The sequence below is a fragment of the Tyto alba genome, unplaced genomic scaffold (genome assembly GCF_018691265.1).
Source record: "Tyto alba isolate M040663 unplaced genomic scaffold, T.alba_DEE_v4.0 Super-Scaffold_1, whole genome shotgun sequence".
NCBI lineage: Eukaryota > Metazoa > Chordata > Aves > Strigiformes > Tytonidae > Tyto > Tyto alba.
Window position 1 is genome coordinate 16,084,083 of NW_024881261.1, and position 21,870 is coordinate 16,105,952.

Below are 21,870 nucleotides of genomic sequence, written 5' to 3' on the forward strand. Positions count from 1 at the left end.
CAGGGCACACTGGGAAGAACAATGATTTTCTCATTCTTTCTGGAAGTTACCACTGTACCAAGAGTATATTTAGTGTCCTCCTTTCAGTGTTTCAACTCACAATCTCCTTAGGAGGAGCCCCACCAACATGTCATAACAGAGCAACTGATAATGACAGGTGGGCAACACTTCTATGCTGCAGAGAAATCCTCTGCCTACAAGTGCTTCAGCAGCATAGTAACCACCCTGGACCTCTTATAGCCAGCCTGTTCACATATACATACTCTCAAGACAAGGTCCATACCACTCACAGTAACACACAGTAAGCCAGATCTGTAAGGATTAGTGCACTACACTGGAACTGAGAAGAAACTGGATTTGATTCTACAGGAAACAGCACTTTGGTCTTTCTGTGCTTCAATTCCTCAGACATAAAAGAGAAAACAGCACTATTCTGTCTGCAACAGTGCTGGAGGCATAAATAGAGCAACGATAACAGCCCTGGCTGTACCCGGTCAGAACAAAGGCCCACCTATGCTCAGTATTCTGTCTCTAACCAGTCAACATCAAATGCCTGTTGAAAAGTCAGAGGCCAAACAATGCTTTCTCATAATGCTCTTCAGATTCCAAAATTCAGCAACATCCCCTTACACGAGGGAAAATACAGCATGGAGTGTGGAAATAGCAGATTCTCACAACATGACAATAAGCACGGTCCAGTCCGCTCTCCTGTTCCAGACTGTAAGTCACAAGTTGTAAGCTAGGATAACCATATATCCCACTGTGCTGTTATGAGGAGGAAGAAACACTCCAGAACAGATAATCACCTGTAATAAATGCTATATCTGAAGAAAAATTCCAAAGTAAGGAAGCAAAAGGCTCAAACATGATATACTGAGATGACCTGAGTGTTAAGACGGTGCAGACCTGGCCACGTTCAGCATGGGCAGACACTCAGCGGACCAGTGATCAAAACAAACTCAACAGAAGATGAATATCTACAGATACGGTTTGAGAGAAAAAAAAAAAAAAAAAACAAAAAAAAAAAAACAAAAAACAGAGGTATCTTCCAGATAGAGCAGGAGGAATAGAAAGCATGTCCGAGAAATAGCTACATTGCCATTACAAACTAATGCACCAGAACCTCCCGAGGCACAAACTATCCCAGCATCCTTGAACAAGTGAACTAATTACCCAGGGACAGCACTTGCAGCTTCCTGTCAATCAGGCAAAGTGCTAGAAAACAAGACTGTTGCACCATTGCTGCAGTCCCCTCTCAGGGGAGAGGAGGAAGCTATAAAAGCTCTGTCAACATCACTACTGAACATGCCTCAGCTCCTTCCCTCTGCTCTGCTAAGGAGGGACCACCCCGCTCATAGCTGTAACAATTCACCTGGCTGGATGGCTCCTCTAACCCCTGCCACAGGCACTGCCGAATCCCTGCTCCCGGCCACCAAAGCTCGGTGGCAGAGAGCAGCTGGCCGTTGGCAGGCTCCCCTTCACCAGCAGCCCAGCACACTACAGCTGCTCCCTCTTTTCCCCATGACTCTCAGGGTATAAGCATGAAAGCAGACGGTATTCTTAGTGAGAAACAAGAGCTTGCCAGAGGGCTGGAGCACATGCTGGCATAAGCCATTGCTCCCAGGATCAGTCGAGTAGGCCACTTCACTTCCAATCCTTTACTTTCTTTATATAGTCCCCATCCCTGGTACTCACTGTTCCCACCTAACCGCAGCCAATGGTGTGAAAATTGCAAGCTTAATGGAAGTGCTAATTGCCAGTGCTAGAGCAATACTGCTTGATAGCAATCCAGCAAGCAGTAAGAAAGAAATCAAATTTTCCAACTTCAGCTAAAGCTCATATGAACAATATGCTTTTTTCTTAAAAATAAAAAAGCACACACCCACAAGCTTCATTCCTCTTTAGAGGAAAGGGAAGTATTGAGCGCAATTCTATTCTGTCTGACAGTGCAGGTTCACACTGTTAATTAAATAGTAGTTTTGGGAGTTAAGGTTGCACATTTTTGCATGGGATTTTAAAACACAAAAGGAGGAGCATCTGGAGAAAGAGCAGAAACATTGTGTGAGAAAATCAAAAGACAGCAAAGTAAGGCACCCAAGAGTGCTGCTTCTTGAAAACAAAAAGGGAACAGGGATAAATCACTGCATTCTGAACACTGCAACCCCTCCTGGCTGTGAACAGCTCTGGATGTAACACTTCTGTCACCAATGGGACTGTTTCCCAGCAAAAAATATCACACTATCTCCACTAGGTCACCATGATCTGCAAACTGTTAGGGATTCACAATCAAATCCTCCAGTGTTAGCTAGCTTTATTTAAAAAGTAGTTTGCAGGACAAAGCAACATATCTGGATGAGACCTGCCAGGCTGAGGCAGTATGACCAAAAGGTTACTAGACGTTTGTCCACTTAAATGACTGCATTCCCTTTGTGCTCATCTGAGCAAGGTTCTGTTGTTTAAAAATTCCCACCTTGATCTAACCAGGTAATCAATAACAGCCATAAATCTTGTATTATTCTTTTTCCCTCCATCTGCAACCTGGGCCAAACTCTTTATCATCAGTATTAAAATATGTTAAAATAAAGTGAAGGTAACTAGAATTAAGTAATAGAACACTAAGAAGGATTTAAGTAAAAGCAGATGCTTCCTAAAAATAACCAGGGAATTTAAAACATCCTCTTCTACAGGAAAGCCACCGAGGTTTTGCATTTCTTACACTATCTTCTTTAGGAGATTTATACCAGTACATTTCACCAAATAGCTGCGTGCTCTTACCACAAAGGTGTTTTAGCTTTGGCTGAAGGAGGTAACATGGAAAGTTTAACATGACATTGGACCACCAGTTGAGAATGGCAGCAGAAGACTACAAGCAGATGTTTGCAGTCTTCCTTCTGAATTTCACATGTCTTCTGCCTGTAAGTAAGTTTTGTAAGATGAAACTGGGGTTTTCTTTGGGGCAACATGGAGTGCTACCAGAAGTACAAATTAAATAAATGAATGCATATCAACCCACAACATACATCACAACTACAGACAAAATTTATTTTATAAAACTATCTTTCAATTTCAATCTTTTCCTAAATTCACTGAAATAGCTAACAGGACTAACACTTGCACTCCTGTACCAAGCTTGTGCCAACACAGTACCACAGGTCCAACCAAGCACCAGCACTCCTGTGGGTAAAGAAAATAGGCAACTCTAAGGGCTGTCAACTCCTACTACCTATTCCATGGCATATAACAGTTACAGCCTTTAGTTTGTGCAATAAACTGTATTCTTTCCAATAGATTTTCAGAACTATTCACCTCTTCAGAAACTTCACTAGAGCCAACTAGCACAAGTGCTTGTGAAACAGTTGGGCTTCCTACTAAACAGCTGGCCAATATTATCTATTTTCTTTCAATTTCAAAGACAAGGAACAGAGATAAAGCTTGCTGGTCACCTTTCTGCAAGTAATGGTGAGGTAAGTTGCCATAGGCAAGGACATTGCATAAAATGCAAGTTAATCACAATTTTAATACTGATACTGAGCCACTTAGAAATAAACACTAATTCCAAAACTTCAACTTAATGACCCAGTATATTGGAATACTAAAGGACGTCGCTGTTTTTTGCAATCGTAGAGCTAAGCATCTCTGCCCTCAGGGTGAATACGAGACACATGAAATCCTGTCCATTTCCTTCCTGGCACAGAAAGAAGTCATAAGCATGTCCGAAATGATCAAAACATCATTCTAAGAAGAAAACACTCTTTCCTCTTCTAAATACACAATATATTAAGAAGCACTGAAAAAAAAACCCAAAACATACGCAGGATACACACCTAAGCTAGACGCTAGCTTTCATTCCTCAGTTTCCCAAACCGAAGAATGGTCGCAGGAAAGCATTAAAATAAGAGAATAGGAAGAGGGTATTTAGTCCCATCCCTGAAAGTTAAAAACACTGAAGAGCTCCCTTTCGAGATCATGCAATGATTTCTAACCCAAAAGTTTCTATCCAGTAGCACATCCCAGCCTCCCTAACCCACAAATCCCAGACCTCATCCTACCTAGACCCTCATATTCTCAGAGCCCCATACTCCTCCTAACACATTATCACCTCCAATTCATCTTAGGCTCTCCATCTTCCCAAGTCAAGATCCCCTTTGGCTCCAAAGACGTACCCATCCCATCAACTCCGAGCTCTCATTCCCACTGGAGCCACTCAGCAGCCCACCTTTAACCAGCCTGGACGCTGTTCTTGCCTTTCTCCCTCAGATGCTGGTGCTCCCATTGAATTACCACTGGGAACTGCAGAGGGAACCCATCCTTCCCACTTCCAGCCTCATTCCTCAGTGAAGTGGCACTCTTTAAAAAGCTAGCATCACCTTGTACTCAAATGACTCATGAGATCCCAAATCTCCAGCATAACATATGGCAGCTGGTTGAGAGCTCTCAGTCACGTGGAGATTCCAACGTGCAGCTTTGAAAAGTTGGGCCAATCTCCCACTATCAAAAGACACGGACACATGAGAGGGTAAGCAACAGGTAAAAATCTCCATTAGGTAGAGTATGTTGACCTACAAAGGTGTTAAAACTCTAGCATTTGTTCTATCCTTATCTTTATAGTTTACAAGCAGCACAATGAGGTCAGAAAGACTTTCTGCTGGAAGGCATTTGAAAGGTCAAGCCTCACATAATGACTTCTTTTTCTTCCCAAAACAGTAAGTTCAAGTAGAATCCTTTAACAGAGACAGAAAGACCTTTGTACTCACCCTAGATTTCACTTTATGAAAGCATTTTACACTTAACACACAAGCTTCTGTTTCTTCTACCCTATCCCTACACATGACCTTTAATAGCTACTTTTGAAGATGCTGTGCTGAAGAAACTGTTCTCTTGCACTTGCAAATTCCTTCACAGCTTAAAGACATTTCTTCCTTTGTTCCTATATTATAGAATTCTTCATGGCGCAGGAATTACCACAGCAGCCTTATCTATACCCATCAGCTGGATCATGGCTGCTTCCTCTGAACTCTTAAGACTTCAGAAGCACACAGAAGACAGTGCTGTTGGATCCTGAACCTTGGTAGCATTTTTTAAAGCCACATAAGACATTCTTCAAGTTTGCAAGAAGGTCAAATTTTAGGTCTTTAATTCTTTACCCTAAAATCTTTAAGTCATTTGCTAACTGGCCAAGCAGCTTTGCTGTCTTCCAAACTCTTGTGGCACCTAGTGATAGGGCATTTTATCAGTGAACTAGACTGTCTGGTACACCAGTATATGAATCCTGCCTCCACAAGAACTGCAAGAAGACAAGCTTCCCTTGCCAGGTAGCTGCTGCAGAATGTGACAGTGACAGCGGGATTAGAGATGAAGGGGAGACACAACATCACCTGATTTCCAATCTGTTCAGCAACAGAAATCAGGGAGCTGAGGCAGATCTGATCTACAGTTGGACAACCAGAAATGTTGCAGGTAACAAATACCACCAGTATTCAATATTTCAGTCACAGAAATAACAAAGCAAAATACAAGCAACTAAACAATATCACCTTAAGCGTGCACTGTATAAGGGCAAGTGTGTTACACATACTGAAAGCGGGGTTTTTTTCTCTCTCCAAAAATATTGCTCCTTTATTTTAAAATGATGTTCTACAGAGGAACCTTTCACCTCTTTAGTATTTAGTCAAAAATATTTGAAAGCAATGTTATCCTCATGTTATAAACACAAAAACTGACAAAAAGATCTAAGGAGCCTACAAGAAGGTAAAAAGCATGTTTTGTCCAGTAGCATTGAAAAAATCTGATTTGATAATCCTACAATAAGAACAGAGAAAAGCACCTTCATTTTAACAGTTCATTCGGCATCTATCAAATTAACTATGCTACAAGGTAAGAAACTGTAGCCCTCGTGTTATAATTTGAAAACTCATCTTCAAAGCTTACTAATGGCAAAGCTCATTTTTAATCCTACTTTGCATTCAGTTGCCCTCATAAACAGCTATTTCACCATTATTCATTATTATATTTAATATTTTTTATTATATACTCTTGCTATTCTAAGTCTATATTAGAATTGCTTCTCTTTTTCTTTAAAACATGGCTTGTGTTTAAAACAAACCATAGCAACTGCAAATAAGTTACCTGCATCCCCTAAACTCAGAGTGAATTGCTCAACCATTACTAATTTTGAGGTGGGAAGAGTTGAAGAAATTAGATCTTTTTATATAAAAAGCTTAAATGACTCATGAAAACTCTTTTGGCATAGCTTATACATGCTTGACAACAACAACTTATATAGCACCTTCCATCACTCAAGTACTGTACAAACTAGTTAGAGTTCAACGATTACAATCCAAACCCCACCTTTATGACCAGCAAAAGCAACCTTATTTTCACCTGGCAAGGGGCAGAATTTAAGAAAAATGTCAGGCATAACATGCTATTTCTGAGAGAAGGGAATTGGTTGTTACCAAGTAAAGTTTTCTTATTAGCTCCGTAAATTACCTTACACTTGACATTCAATAAATCAATGTTTAAAAAGTACAAGGTGCCTGGCATAAAAATCCAGGAAATTTCCAATTGGCCAAAATGTCTGTAAGGGAACGTGTTAACACAATCATATCCACTTACAGTTTCTGACCTTGGCCAAATTTCCAAGCTAGTTGCCAGTAATGGTATGCTGTCACAGAAGAAAAACCTGAAGATTTTCTTCAGCACTCAAAGGGAAGAGCCACATACTAACCACAGCTGAGTGAACTGATGCTAATAAACTGATGAAAAGCTCTATTAAAGGGGAACCAAGACCAACAAGCATCTCTTGATCTGAATGTCTGGTCCAACTATGAGTAACTGTGCTTGGTAATAATTTTCATAGGCTAATCAAACTACAGTTGATTTTTGCTCTCCAGCACTTTTTTCAGGAGTTTCCAGAATATACCTCCACTAGCAATCTGACATTTATTTTCACACTTACTTTTAGCTAGAGCCAGCTTATATATACAACTTTTGACACCTACAGCTCTTCCTTTCAGTCAGTCCTGCTTCCAACTCTTAAACTCCTGCATCATTCTCTGTCAGCTAAACATTCTTGGTCACTTGGTCAGCAGAGCTAGAGATTTATACTGTACTGAGTGCCATGGTCCTGGCCCCTTGACTTCATGTGAAAGAATGAATCGAATAGGGAAGCTAAGAATCAGTAACAATATTGCTCTTCCTCAACCTCAGATATTGAAAAAGGAATTCCAACAGAAGTAAGATCATATGTAAACAACGTGTCACATGGTGGCATAACAAAAAACCTATAAAGTACTACAGACGGCAATGATAGCCTGATATATGTCCCCAGAGATGCCAAACACCTGGCTTCACTGCTTTTCTCTGCAAGCATTGCAACTTAAAAATAATAAAAGGAAATGCAGAAACTTTGCCAAAGCGCTGCTGGCCTTCCACAGTGAAGACAAAGCACCCACAAAGGAAGAGCATCTATCCATCAGATGAAAAATGAGTGGCTTTCCTTGCTTTCCTTAATTATAGACTATCTAACATTAGAACTGGCAACTGAACAGAAGGCTCCATACATTGCTATTGCTTCCACCTACAACCTTTATCTCAGTTCCTCCGCACCCTATAGCGACTATCTACCCCACAGCATTCCCTTTGTCTTCTCCTCCCACTCAGTTTTCTGCCTGAAACAACTCTCCTCCTTTTACATGCCAGGTAGAATTCTTTCCCTTTCTTTCAATACTTCCTTACACCAATCCCCACCAGCTTCTTTGTTCCACTCAGCTCTGCTGGGGGCTTCCACTGCTATTATCCATGCTGCATAAGAGGGGCATTGCTTCAGTCATCATACACCTTGTCATTCAAGAAGACAAGTGTGGGCTTGAAGACCTTCTGTAAAGCATGCCTGATGGGACAACCTGAGATCTCAGATCTTACAGTGAATAGCTGCTCCCTTTTAGCTGTTCATCCAGCAGTGGTAACTAATTCTTCGATCCAAAATAAAAGCCCAAAGGGGAATATGTTCACATAAAGGATAAAAACTAATTCAGAAGTCCCTGTGCTCCAGTTTGGAACCATCCGTCAGATAGATCAAGACCAGAAAAATAGCCATTCTTTCACATCAAAGACAGCAGCATACTGGGTAATCAAAGAGCAGCCTTGACAGGGACGAGAGTTAATTATGAAACATATCTCAAGATAGGGCTGGCAATTAGCATTGTCTGCCACATATAGCACTCAAAGTACACACCTGGAGCAGCCAGGATGTGCCCTTTTACAGTTGCATGTACCATTCAACCCAGGGCCTTCCAGCCTGCATGAATCACCTACCAGCTACTGAAGAATCTCTCTGCCCATCTCAACATCCTATAAGAAAAAAACTTGAAACATTCTTACTGCAATTTACTCCCGCATGAGAGGATCTCCCTAAACACACAGACATCTGTAGCCAGCATGGAGCTCTTCAGCTACATCAGGTGTGCAGACATTCTGGGTGCTTCATAGAAACCTGACCGATTCGAGTGTATTTTACTTTACTGCTTTGCTTTCAAAGCATGTGCAGTACTTAATACTTCTGAGGCACTTTACATTTCCAAAGCACTATACAAACACCAGCTAATTAGAGACAGCTAACAAGAATATCCCAAGATACTGAATCTCAGTGAGCAGCAAGGATTTTTATTTTTTTCTCCCTAAAATAGGCAAAGGTAAGGATTGAAAGGTGCCTAGGAATGTGCTCTCTGAACTGTGGAACAGTACCTTCAAGCAAAAGGCATTAAATTCAAGACTTACATACTGCCAGTGTGTAGGAAAAACCGAGTTCAGCCTGGCCAAATAGGAATGGATCTGGTTCACTGGTAACTGCTGAGGTGATATCACACATGCTGTCAGATGCAATTTCTATTTACAAGAGACATCCACATTGTACACATCCTTCTCCTGAACTGGCACTACACTCCTGCCATGCCTCTAGGGGCTCTGTTCTGAAGAAAACCATCAAAAAGAGATCACTAATCCCTTAATTAGGGGCACCCACTTCACCTTCTACAGGAATAATTTAGGAAGTCTGAATGGGCCACATGTCACATAAGGTGAAAATTTAATAACTGAAAGTGACTCAGATTGTTGGTTCATTTCTCTGTACCCACACTCAGCTGTGCAAAACTACTGAAGGGAAGCACTCAGTGTTAATTGAGAACAGCTTCACAAACCACTCATAACCTCTTTCAAAAGTCATCCTCTCTCAGATTTCTGATGGGATTTGCATTACGCCAGCCAAGTCGCATATCCTAGGTCTCAAGCACAGCTCCAGCAATACACAATTAGGGCCATGCTCCCCTGAATTTTCATAAACCTCTTGTCTAAGCCACAACAGCTAGGGGATTAACTGTACTTTCCTAGCTGAGCTACCTCACTGCTTGCAAGGTAAGAACAGAAGTGCACACCATATGCATAAAATAAGCCTGTTAGGTCTCATCATCCATTCTGCTACCCCTTCCTCAGACCTCCCACACAATGACTGCATCATAAAACAGTCTTACAAAGCTACGTCCACTAGATTACAAGTCAAATCCCATAATGCTTGTCTATCTCAGGATACCAGTGGCATGAACCAGACTACCATCAATGCAAAGGTCAGAGTTAAAAGCCCCTCTTCCCTCCTACTGACATTTCTAGGTTGCTCTTTTCAGAAGCAGCTGCACACACTAATCTACGTGTATCCATCTCTTACAGTAAAAAGAAAAAGTAAGGCCCACCTCCCTTTACCCAAGAGCCTACCTCCTTTCTACTCACAAATACCTGAGAGAGAAACACTACTGCATAAAACATTACTCCATTTCTCCAATCAGGTGAAGAGGGACTCAAGTGATAGAACAGAACCACCAAGACATTTGGATACCATGGTGATCATGGCCAGACAAGAAAGTAAATTAGCTACCATTATGATAACAACCTGGCTTTCCAAAAGAGGTAATTTGCATGTAGCAACAAAGAAGCAAAATAAAGATGCTTTAACAGACTTGCTGCTTGATGTTTAACCCTGTAGCAATGGAACAGTCATGGCCATCAAACAGCCACCCACTCTGGGCTTTTCATATTTGACTATCTCTGCAGATGCAAAGTACCTGACCAGAGCTCCCTCCAGGTGTAGTGAAGCCTCACTCTGCATTTCTTCTGGTAGCACAGCAGCTTGTGCACAATCTGAATGCACCGTCTGGAAAAGAGAGGGCAAAGGATTAATTACATTGCATTTCCCAGCATTCTGTATCAAACCTGGCAATGTCTCTGAAATCATCAGCAGGGAAACAGACAAACGCAAAGCCTATCAGAGAAGGATGGGGCTCGTGGTTTTGGGCTCCTAAAGGGAAGCAACATCCACAAGAAAGAGCCAGACAACACGAGAGAAAAGGTCCTGGATGCCAGTACAAACTCAACGTGATTGGACTGACTACAAATATAAGTTTGTTGTTTATATTTAATACTTTCCACTCTTTGCTGCCCTTACCTGATGACCTCATAAGCTCTAAAAAAGGAGTTACTTAACTTGCAGGCTCTGTATATATGAGATACTGCACTCAGATTTTGTAAAATCTGGACACAGTGGAGCTTTTCAGTTTCTCTGGCCCAAATGATGAGGCTAAAGGAAATTGGAGTCAAACACACCACAGGATTTTTAGTTTGACTGAGGCATGAAGTTTAGCTATTCAAAAAGAGAAACATTTCTACCAAATTTTCCAGTCTCCTTAAACAAATAAAGCAATGCACCTACAAGCTCTGAAATCCCCCAACATACAGCTAGCATACTTGTGAAGTCTCCAGATCCTGTAGGTCTCTATAGCATCTAGTGTTCATACAAACTCTTAGGTACAGTCTTTCTTCACAAATAACATCAGAACTAAATATACAATATAACGAGTAAATTCTCTAGCACTACCTACCATTAAGGACAAGACAGAAAATATATACAATTTTGAATTTATTAGACCACGCTATTTTTAGTTATTGACTTTTAGAAAAAGCAGAAGGAAGCCTTCAAAAAGGAAGAATTCCTTTCTCCCCAAATCCTTATTTCTCAAAACCACATTATCTCATTAATATCAGTATCTCTCTGAAAAGACACTACATATCAGACAAACACAGAGAAATCAAACTTTTTAAATCTGTATGGAAGTTATTCAAAAAGGGATAAAGAAATCAAAATCAGGCTTTAAAAACCCTTAAGAAATAATATGCAGAGGTTATACGTTATTCTTTTCAGACCCTTAGACGATCCCAAAAACACCACAAAGGGGTAAGCACTGAAAATAACTCTAGACAAATAAAAGTAAAATCATTTATAACAGCTGAGCATCACATTAAGGGCTGTATTTCAATTTGGATTCTCACAAATTCAACCAAGAAAATGAAGCAAATCAGCTAGGACAGAGACAGCTGTCTTCAGATCAGAACAGCAATCACTCTGGGCAGAGACCTCCTATTTCTGATAAAAAAACAAACTATTCAAGGCATGGACCAGAGAGAATCTGGCAATGGCCAAAACATTTATTTATAATTACAATAGCTGTTAATGCAAAACACTCTGCAGACGTATCTCAGCATTGAAATCTCATGCTTGTCTACAGTAGCATACAGCTTTCTGAGTGAAATCAAGGCATGGAAGAAAAGCGATGAGGAGGGGCATAGCAGTCCTACTACCCCAGCCTCGAGAGCCAAAGAACCAGCTACCAGCCTATAGACTCCCAAACCACACTGCTTTAGTTATGAAGTTATCCATCCTGGTGGGGTGTCTGTTTTTTAGCTTTGTGCTGAGGATTCATAATACAGATAATAGACAAAAAACTACCCTTGGTCAAAGCAACCTGGATTTCTCTTTTAAATATTAATATGCCCTCCCCTGAGCAGATTCATGTTGTCACCTTTTAAATGTATTGCAGAGAAGTATGACACTATTTGTGCATTCAGAACACCCACTTTGTCTGCAATAACTGCATCTGCTATGGGATAGTTTCAGACAGGAGTGTAATGAAAGAACTGCACAAACATGCCAAAATGAATGGATACAGATGTCCACTGATGGTTGCTACTGCTCATTATTTTTACTCTCACGGGGTTTCTAGATGTGACCTCACTTTCGAGCCCAAGGCATTTCACACCTCTCTTGTGAAATTCCAATGCACTACATCCATTTACAACTAATTCTGTAATTGTCATTAAAAAATCATTTTTCACAAACTCGTAATTGAACTGTACAACCCTTGCAAAGGCACTGTAGTTGCAGGGTTATCTGGGCAAAATCAGAACATGCTGAAAAGTTACCTTAAGGGCAAACAGCCTGTGTATCTTCATCTCTTCTACAGAATATAGTGCTGTTCAAGCCTTGGGGAAATTCAGTACTGTACAAACAGCCAGAGCAAAGCCAATGATCTGCCTAAATCCTATTTCTGCCCTCCAGGCTAAAGCAGAACAAAGCATTCTAGGGGCCTCTGGGGACACATGGAGTGCTCATGTAGACCTGTCCTCTTCTCTCCCTTTCCCCATCGCTAAGTTTTACCCCTTGCTGCCTAGCAAGCTATTTGAAGCTTAAACCTCTCTCCCACTCTCCACATCGCCTTCCAGCCCTCACGTCAGTCATTCCTGGTTTTTCAAAACTGTCTTTTCAGTTTCTACACCAAGATTCCTCTTCTGGGAGGTGGGGTTTCTCACAGTGACTCTGTGTTATGAAACTTCTTTCAGACTGAAAAGCTCTCGTTTGATCAAGTAGATTAGGAAATCGGTCTAAAAGGTGGAAGTTCATTTCACTTTAATTTTTCTGGCATGCAGAGCATTTTAGAAGTAGAAAAAGTTGCTAGAAGAGTTCATGAAAAGCCATCCTGCTCCCCACCAGCCATGAAGTGTTATTTCAGCCAGAACATTGCTCTATGACTAGAGTTCCACCCAAATTCAAACTTCAAATGAAATCACGAGTCACCCCACAGACACTTACACATAGAGATCCATAGGAAATTCCTTCATCATGTGTGTTACGATGAATTCCACCATCAAATCTGACAGAAAAGAAAATGATAAACTAAGTATCAAGCTACCTATTGATAACTTTTAGTAGACAACAAAGAAGTCAAACTACCCCAACTACCCACCTCTACCAGACAGTAGTCTTGCTTAAATGAGAGAAATGTTGCTTTTTTTGTTTGTATGTTTTAAAGAGCACTAGACATCTTCTGAAATTTAAAAACCTACTGGAAACTGAGGACATGTAATGTAATTTGCTTTGAGGTACTGCTTCCCCATATGATTTCCCTCCACTATTAGTCAAATAAAAAATACACCACAAATTCTGATATTTAGAATTGGTCTCACATTTCAAGTCTTGTCACTAATGGAAAATTCCATTAAGAAGCACATTTTAGAAAATCATTCTTACTAGACAAATTCATAACCTAGATGTTTACTTAAAGACACTGTAAAGAACACCTATTTTTTCCTAAAATACATTCTGAAGCAAGTAAACCTAGTTTGATCCCAACGTAGGCTAAGCTTCTGCTTCAGTCTCATTCGGAAAAAAAAAAAAGGGAAAAAAAAAAAAAGGAGAATGTGTCTAACATTTAGGGGCTCCCGGTGTGAGAATAAAAGGCAAAGAGTATACAAACACAATTGAAAGACATAAATGACTATGGCTCATCTAATAAATGCTAACTGAATGTGTGTGTGTTCTCTGCCCAACACCACTTCAGCAGAAAATGCTGAGCCCATGCCAGGAGTAACAACTGTGAGATGTAACTTCCTCAGGTACTAACAGCCCTGCAATATAACTCAATAGTGACTAAAAACAGTCTAAGGCAAGGGTGCATGAAATCTGATAAGTCTGGAAAGCTTCTTCATGCAGCTGTTGTGCCTTGGCTTCAACAATTACCTGTTTGAAAATACTGGAGTCTGAAACTGCTTCCACATCATCAGGCTTAAGAGTCATTCAGGGATCCAGGCTCCATCCACTTCTGCACATATTTATGCTTTTGGCCTCCACAGCAATGAGTGTCACAATTTAATCATGTGCTGCATGAAAAGCTTTCAACTGTGCCTCCATATCCACAGGCAGAACCAACCCTAGCTACTGAAACTCCTATTGGGTTTTTTTCCTCAGAAAAGGCTAAATTCCCAAACACATTCACTAATATGTGTCCTTTTCATAGGTTTGCCTTCACCTACAAAGTACGTGTAACTAACTGCTACCACACTCACCTAAATGACTGAATTTATTAATCAACTGCACTCCCTATTGTTACTAATTCAGGTAAAAGGGGACAAGAGGCTTCTGCAAAACTTACTGTAAATGTATACAGGATTTCTTGCTACAGAGCAGCAATATTGGATTTAATTTCTCTGTGAGGCAACCATTTATGGAGAAGGACAGTCCATTGCTGGAAATCTTTAGTATGTAACTGCCCTCCTTTTAAGTCCATCCACCCCTCCCCTTAATCCACAAATTTCATGTTTCTATTACAGAACAAAAGATGCTTTGGAAACCACAAGCACACACATACTCTAACAATACTCACCAAGCACTGCACACACCAGCGGGCGACAGGGCAGGTTCTTGTCTGCTGCTTTTTTCCTATGTCTCATTGGCTTCAAACACACAAAGATGAAAACAAGTCAGCAGAAGCCTGAAGTGACGTTCTCTGTATTACTGTATTTTTCATGGAAATAATACCATCAGCACAGGCTTCCCTTTGTCTTTTTTTCCAACTGCTATCTCACCTATATTAATTCTAAAGGCCGTGGCTGGAACAAAATTGTGCCTGCTTTTCAGCATGCTGACCACTTGGATTTTATTTCTCCAACTGTGTAACTGGAGGGCACTGTTATATCATGGGGTGTGGGAGGAAAAAAAAAAGTCACATAGCAATTCCTCCCCTTTGATTAACATACTGATTTTCTCCTGACCCAGAAGTCTGATCTGCATTCTTAACAGCGTGTGCAGTATTAAATGGCTTTGGTCTGTATTGTAACAGACCAGAAAAGCTAATTGAATGGCAAGTTTGTTGTTAAGTGGTAATGACTAGCATCCTTGCAGTATGCTCACTATAAAGTGTTTGTTTCTCTCCCGGACTAGTGACACTTTCAAGTGCTGCTTCACTGAGAGATGAGGTGAAACTTGCAAGTACCACAAAGACAGAATGCATCAAGGTAGGATAACCATTCAAGCTACTTGTGACTACAGAGATCCATGAGCCAGATAAGGACACTTCCTCCACAGATACCTATAGGAAAAAGCTCCTTCAAAGTGAATCACCCCACCCAGGATGAAGCATAAACCAAATTAGAGCACTTGGTGTAAATCCAGCTGGCTATTAATATATCACATGAGAGCTAATGCTAGATGAAGATTAAGGCAGAACATTCTCTCTGTCACTGATTTCCCCAGAGACCTCATAATACACAGCTCCTCCCCAGCTACACAGGCCTCTGAATTCACCAACAGGGGAACCAGCTCTTTTGTTCTTCGAAGGAGTGAGACGTTCTGAGAGCGATATCAAAATAATTTCCCAACTACTGCAATTATCACAGTTTTTCCACATTCCTTAGCAATCTAGGTTAGATGTCAGTGACACAGTTTTGAACATACAGGGACTCAAATCCTCTGTGTTCTCATCCCAAAGAGAAAATATACCATCTGGAGGAAAAGACTCACCATCCTGTGTAGGTTTACTCGAAAATTCATGTTGTCATCATGGAGAAAAGCGTTAGCATACTGATCCTATTGAAAAGAGCAAGAAAAGGGAGGAGATATAAATAGCCAACCAAGCGCCCAACACCTACTTGCCTCTCAAATCACATGTGTTTCAGTGTAAAACTCTCAACACATAGCCATAAGGTTAGAAAGACAACTGTCACCTCCTCTTGTCCTCACCCCAGTCTCCAGCCACGCAAAAGTAAACACCTCCTGATCCCAATTCCACTTTAAAGTCTGCACTACTACTTGTTTCGTTAGCAATTTATTTTCCCTTCTCCTCCTTTGCTCATCCAAACTCTGGACTGCACACACCACAGCACCAAGAGTTTAGCAAGTGTTGTATAACTCATGAGGTGGTTCTCCAGCACACAAGTTCCTGTGACTCTGTGAACAAAGGTTTATATTGGCATTTTGATTGACCCATCATGCCAGAAGTTACTGCAGCACTAGCAGGTACATTTATCAGCTGTCCCACCTCTCACACAAATAACATTCCATGACCAGCTTTAAATAAAAGTGATTCCTCCAGATAATGCACAACCAGGTTGGGTAATAAATTTACTCTCCTTTTAATACCAGAACCAAAACATATTCTTGCTATGTAGAAACGGAATTTCTTATCTTGTATTGTCTATGCATCCACCTGAAGAACTCAAGTGCCAAAACCATTTAATTATAAGTATTTGAAATGTAGATGATTAGCTTTCAGGCTTTTCCTAAGAACCAGTGTAAGGATTCTGAAGTAATGTTTATCAACATTGCTGGGTTTTATTCTTTGTTAAGAATGAAAGGTCTTTACTTGGAAGCAAGCAAAATGCAAATGCCACACAAACTCAGTCACGTTCAGGACATCAGTCAAGCCATTAGTACGTATTTCCCATGAGACAGGACCACATTCAGCCAGGAATGCTGACTTAGCTCTGTGATACTGTCTTCTCACTCTACTACCAGATTTGCTACTTGTCTTGCTTGTAGGGTACAACCATGGGGCTTTCTTTCAGACTCATATTCTTCTTAGGCAGAAGGGATATGGCATTGCCCATATTTCATATTTCATTTCAGCACAGAGTTGAAAGCCATTAGCACATTACTCATCTAAAAGCCACAGCACAAGGTCACTCAACAGGTAAGAGAGAAAAGGCTTAGGTTCACTCTTTTCTCTCTTCATCCCTGGGAATTGGCTAACCCAAATGAGATGATCCAATTTTCAAGTGAATTTTAACAGTACTGCATCAGGTTTATTAGCAAAATGTTAAGCAGCTGAGGTCCTCACTACTCAGTACCACTGCAGATCTTCAGCTCCTGCTCAACAGGAGGCAGGGGATGTGAATGCAGATAGAGCCTTGTAACACACCATCTGTTGAACAGTTTCACACAAGAAACCTACCTCTGCTATGCATGTCAGGATAATCAGACACAGCTTGCCACTGTGTAGCCGGTGCTCATCTGCAAAGAAGAAAAAACAAGTCCTCCATGAACCACACAAGCCTAACAATGCTGAAGAGCAAGATACTTGTTGAAGCAAGAGAACAGCCCAGCCTTGGATATTCTTCATATTCCTACTTCCTTCATGATAGCCAATAGTCTAAATACTGTCATCAGGCACTTGCCTTCCAGCCTGACCACTAAATCCCACCAATTTGTCACCAGTCTGTACCAACAGTCAAGTTTCTGATTTGAACCTCCAACAGCACTGTAAACTGACAGTGGGGATTCTGTCTCATTCAGTTTTATTTGCACAGATATTTTAAATACCGGGGTTAGTCCATGTCTTTCTGTCACAGCAGAAACGCACTTTTCCCTCTCTTAGACAAGACAGAAAGAAAAAGATCACCTTCGCTGTAGGTTACAAAACAAGCAGCAAAGCTTTGGTAAAGGCATAGCACGGTGTAGCAGAATGACTCTGGACATTCTGCTCAAAGTCATCAGTTTTAACCCCAATACTGAGGGACATGACCTACTTTGTTCTGTGCAAAACCATGACAGAAGGAAGTCTGCAAAGATTTAGGATTTTAAGCCAAAGGACTTCCACCATGATCATGCTCCACAACTTGTTATTCATCTTGCAACTTCAAGCAGCTTTTGCCCTGAATGACAATTGAAGGGCTGAAGAATCACAAATAGAGGACTAAGGCAGAAAAATGTTATTTTTATTTGGATTATTTAAAACTCCTCTCTCAATTTTAACCTTGAGATACCAAAAAAACAAGATACCTACAATCATAGAGTAACTTAGGAAGAAAACTCTGGTCCAATCCTTGCTGAAAGCAGTGCTAGTTAAGACCAGGCAGTTCAAGGCACTGTTAAATCAAGCTCTTTCCTAAAAAACAAACCACTCACACCACACCCCCCCAAAATCACAAAAACAAACCGAAAGCAAACACAACAACATACTTAGAACTAAATTCTGAGAAAACTTAAAACTGCACATTCCTGAGACCTCCAACAGCTTCTCTAAAGTGCAAGACTACTAAGCGTGCCATCCCAGACATCTGCCTTAAAGTCAAACTTGGAGGAGAAGGAAATCTGAAACAGTCAGACCACTTTCATAGAAGTCAGAAGACAGCATCAGCCAAACTCCTTGCGTCTTTGCAGGCCACTTTAACAAACACTTTGCTAGTTAGCATGTATATTGTAATCTATAAAAATAGATAGAATGGGCTTAGCTAGCTGTTCAGTCTAGTTTGATGCCTCTTCTGTTTTCTTTTCTATGCTGCTGAGGGACAGATATTTACTAACAAGATGTGCCCTGAAGTGTGCTGATTTAATCTTGCTGCACCAAGTAAGATGAAGAGGAATTTTGGAGTGGGAGAGTTAAAAGTCTCTCCTATGTCTCCTTACCTCAGCTAAAATGTTTACCTGACAAGTTTTCCACTCCAGCAAAGCAGGAAAAATGGCCTCAAAGAACTTTGATACACTGGAGCCTTGTTATTTTCCTACTCTAAGGCCTCCCTGTATATATTTGTAGGTGCTGCTACCACTTCTTTCTCTGGGGATTGTGCTGTACAGGCTCCTGTTCCACACCAAGTACTCTGCCTTCAGCCAATGTGTCGTGAACATCATGACATTTTCAGCAGTTACAGGGCACCTATGCAAGCAGTTACTCACAGACACCTCATACTTTCACAGTATCCTTCATTAAAGGAACAAAGCAGACCGATTCCTGTGGAGAGGTATAACATTATGAACCCTGAGTTACAGACGGAAAAAAGTGATGCAGAGTTTTTGTTTCTCCCAGGGCAGTTGCCTCTGACACAAAGGAAAAAAACAGGAGGAGGATCTAGCAAACAAAATCTATTAAGTTATGTTGTCTGGGACAGGACCAAAACAGCTGTCTAGTCGTGGATGTGGAACAAACCAGTCTCCCCTCTAAGTGTTCCCACCTGCCTCAAGACACATGGAGTAAATCAGAGTTATTCATTCTTCCTCTCTTGTTGCTATATTGGTGTCACATAGAATCACAGAATTGTTTAGGTTGGAAAAGACCTTTAAGATCATCGAGTCCAATCGTTAACCTAGTACTGCCAAGTCCACCACCATGCCCCTAAAGCGCCACATCTACACGTCTTAAATACCTCCAAGAATGGTAACTCAATCACTTCCCCAGGCAGCCTGTTCCACACTTGGTCTTACACAAGAAGAAAAGAAGTTAGGCAGGATCCCATCTACCATCATAGGATATAAGGACAAGAATATACCCACTAGAATTAATAAGCACTGGTTTGGAAGGCATGTTTTTTTGAAACGATCAGTCAGTGGAGCTCATTGCCACATACTACCACGGTAGCAAGGAAATTAAGTCTATCAGCCACACAAATTTCAAATGTTATACAAGCTGTAACCAAAGTAAAGAAAGAAATATCAATTCCTGTCTCATACCAAAATAAATTCATCTCTCCCTGGCTTGTTTAATAAGGAATCTCCTCTATCAGATTTCACTCCATCTGAAACTAATCCAGTTTGGCAGTTCCTAAGGCCCTATGCAGACTTTCCATATTACAGTGGCTAATAAGTGCAGAAATTAAATTGAAAAACATAAAATTGTTCCATCAGAGACTTGGATCAGCAAGAGAGACCCTGAGAAAAGCAAATGAGAATGAGTAGAGAGCTGGTAAGCCCCCCTCATGTGTGCAATCTACAAGAAATGATTGAGCAAAGATTGACGTAGTTTAGCTTAAAGACAAAAGCAAGAGAAAACATGAAAGCAGACTTCAAATACATAAGGGCTGACACAAAGAAATAAATAACCCATTTTCAGTATCTATCTTGGAGAAGATAACTAGTAATTAATTCAAATCATAGCAAAGAATTTAGGAAGCACATGAAGCTTTCTCACAATAAGGCTAGTTAAACACTGGAATGGACAGTCTAAAAATGATGCTCCACTATCAGAGTGTCCTCATGCAACCTGTTAGCAACATCTCTGAGAAAAGATACAGGTAAACCTGATTCTGCCTTGGCCTTGGGGGGGTGCACTATCTATTTTCACAAGTCCCTTCTGGTGCTTATTTCAATTATTCACTTCTTCCTCAACTAGGCTTGCATACTGAAGAACAAGACAGCCAGGTCCAATTTCACTGCAAGCTAGTAGGTATAAGAAAACTCTCCTGCCTGCTCTCTTATTCAGTGCCACACATTCACAAAACTCAGTAACTGATGTATCATAGCTCTGCAGCTACCTTCCTATTTTTGTTCAGTTGTTGCATCTAACTTAACAGCAAAAGTCAGTAACAGGCTGAAATATGGTACAAAGATCACTTGTTATGTTCACACTATGGTCCTGCCCTTACAACCACTGGACAAAACAGTACCCTTGGGTACCTTGAGCAGGAGATGAAGCAATACTTCAACTCCAGCAAGCTGAAATTTACCCACACAAAACTATCAGGAGAAACAAAAAGCACAATATGGAAATATATCTTCTAAGCAAATTACTGCCAATAGAGTGTAAGTTACTGCTATTCTCTTTATAATTAAAAAGAGCTGCCTGTTTAGCCAGCAAGTACCAAAGGACAAAGGAAATATTTCCTCCTAATGCTGAGCTTTTCCTCCTGTGTCAGCTTCTAAATGTTCTTAAAAATAAAGTTCTCTGGTACATGACTTCCCCTTTCTGACAGACAGTCAGGAATCAGGTATGTTTACACCTTCTGCATAGGGACATACTTAGTTATTAGGTACTATTATTATTATTATATTCTTTCCATATTTGACTTCTCTCCTGCCAGCACTAGATCTCTCCTAGTCACATAGCCCTTATCTTGTAATAAGAAATCATTTAATTTTCTCGAAAGGTGGAATCTTCAGTCCTCTAAAAGGACTCCAGTTAACTTCTATTTTTGGAGTCACTAGACATGTTCTTATGCCCTCCTGACTTCAAGAAGCACTGCTTGCTGCATCAACAGAATTTATTTACCTTTTGTGTCCTGCATCACAATCGAGCTGTACTTCAAGAATGTTATCAGCAGGTTGCTAGTTTGCACATCAGCATCCAAAGGCAGCTCTGCAGAGCTTATAACTGGAACAAAGCAGATAAGACACATTTACCCTCCACAAATACAAGAGATAACTATGCAGAGAAACAAATCACAGACTCGCAGATCTGGGATAGGATCAGCTTATTTGCAGGGTCACCTGACCTCCTTCTCCTTCATGACCACCCAGCAAAGATTTTGTTTTGAAGATTAATACCACTCCCTCAGAGACCATTTCTCCTGCTCTAACTACAGGTTGTGGTACCCAGCAAAGTGATACCCTTCTCTGTCCTGCCCACCCGCCTGTCCCCCACCAAGGGAGATCAGTCTGCTGTTTTAGCATTCATCAACATTCCCAACCTAGGGAGCTCAAGATATTCTCACTGCAATCCAATTAATTCTTACAATCAACACAGCTAACATTCACATCATTCTCAGTTGCAAAAGAAACATGCCCAAAGACCCTTCTCAGTTTCCAAAAGGTCCACACCAATTCCACCCTTCCTTCCCAACAACAGCCTCTCTTGCAGAAGCAACACACAGGACTGCAATATAACAATTACTGCATGACCAAAATAGTAGAAAAGAGAGGTAGAAAGAGCAGCTTTATACAAATCAAGAAGCGGAAGCAATCATAGCTTATGCTAGAGAAATCACAACACAGCAGGGAACAGAAATTTA

At 40.8% G+C, this 21,870-nt stretch overlaps 1 protein-coding gene across 1 annotated transcript in view; it reads right to left on the bottom strand.

Annotated features, from left to right (window-relative positions):
- ARMH3 (armadillo like helical domain containing 3) overlaps positions 1-21,870 on the bottom strand; it is a 133,266-nt gene that overhangs the window by 80,896 nt on the left and 30,500 nt on the right. Inside the window, exons 15-20 of the mRNA XM_032994163.2 lie at positions 21,132-21,233; positions 17,106-17,164; positions 15,677-15,742; positions 14,541-14,610; positions 12,971-13,031; positions 10,113-10,201 (exon numbers count right to left, since the gene is read on the bottom strand). Of these exons, the coding sequence (XP_032850054.1) occupies positions 10,113-10,201; positions 12,971-13,031; positions 14,541-14,610; positions 15,677-15,742; positions 17,106-17,164; positions 21,132-21,233 (447 nt within the window). The remainder of the gene's footprint in view (positions 1-10,112; positions 10,202-12,970; positions 13,032-14,540; positions 14,611-15,676; positions 15,743-17,105; positions 17,165-21,131; positions 21,234-21,870) is intronic.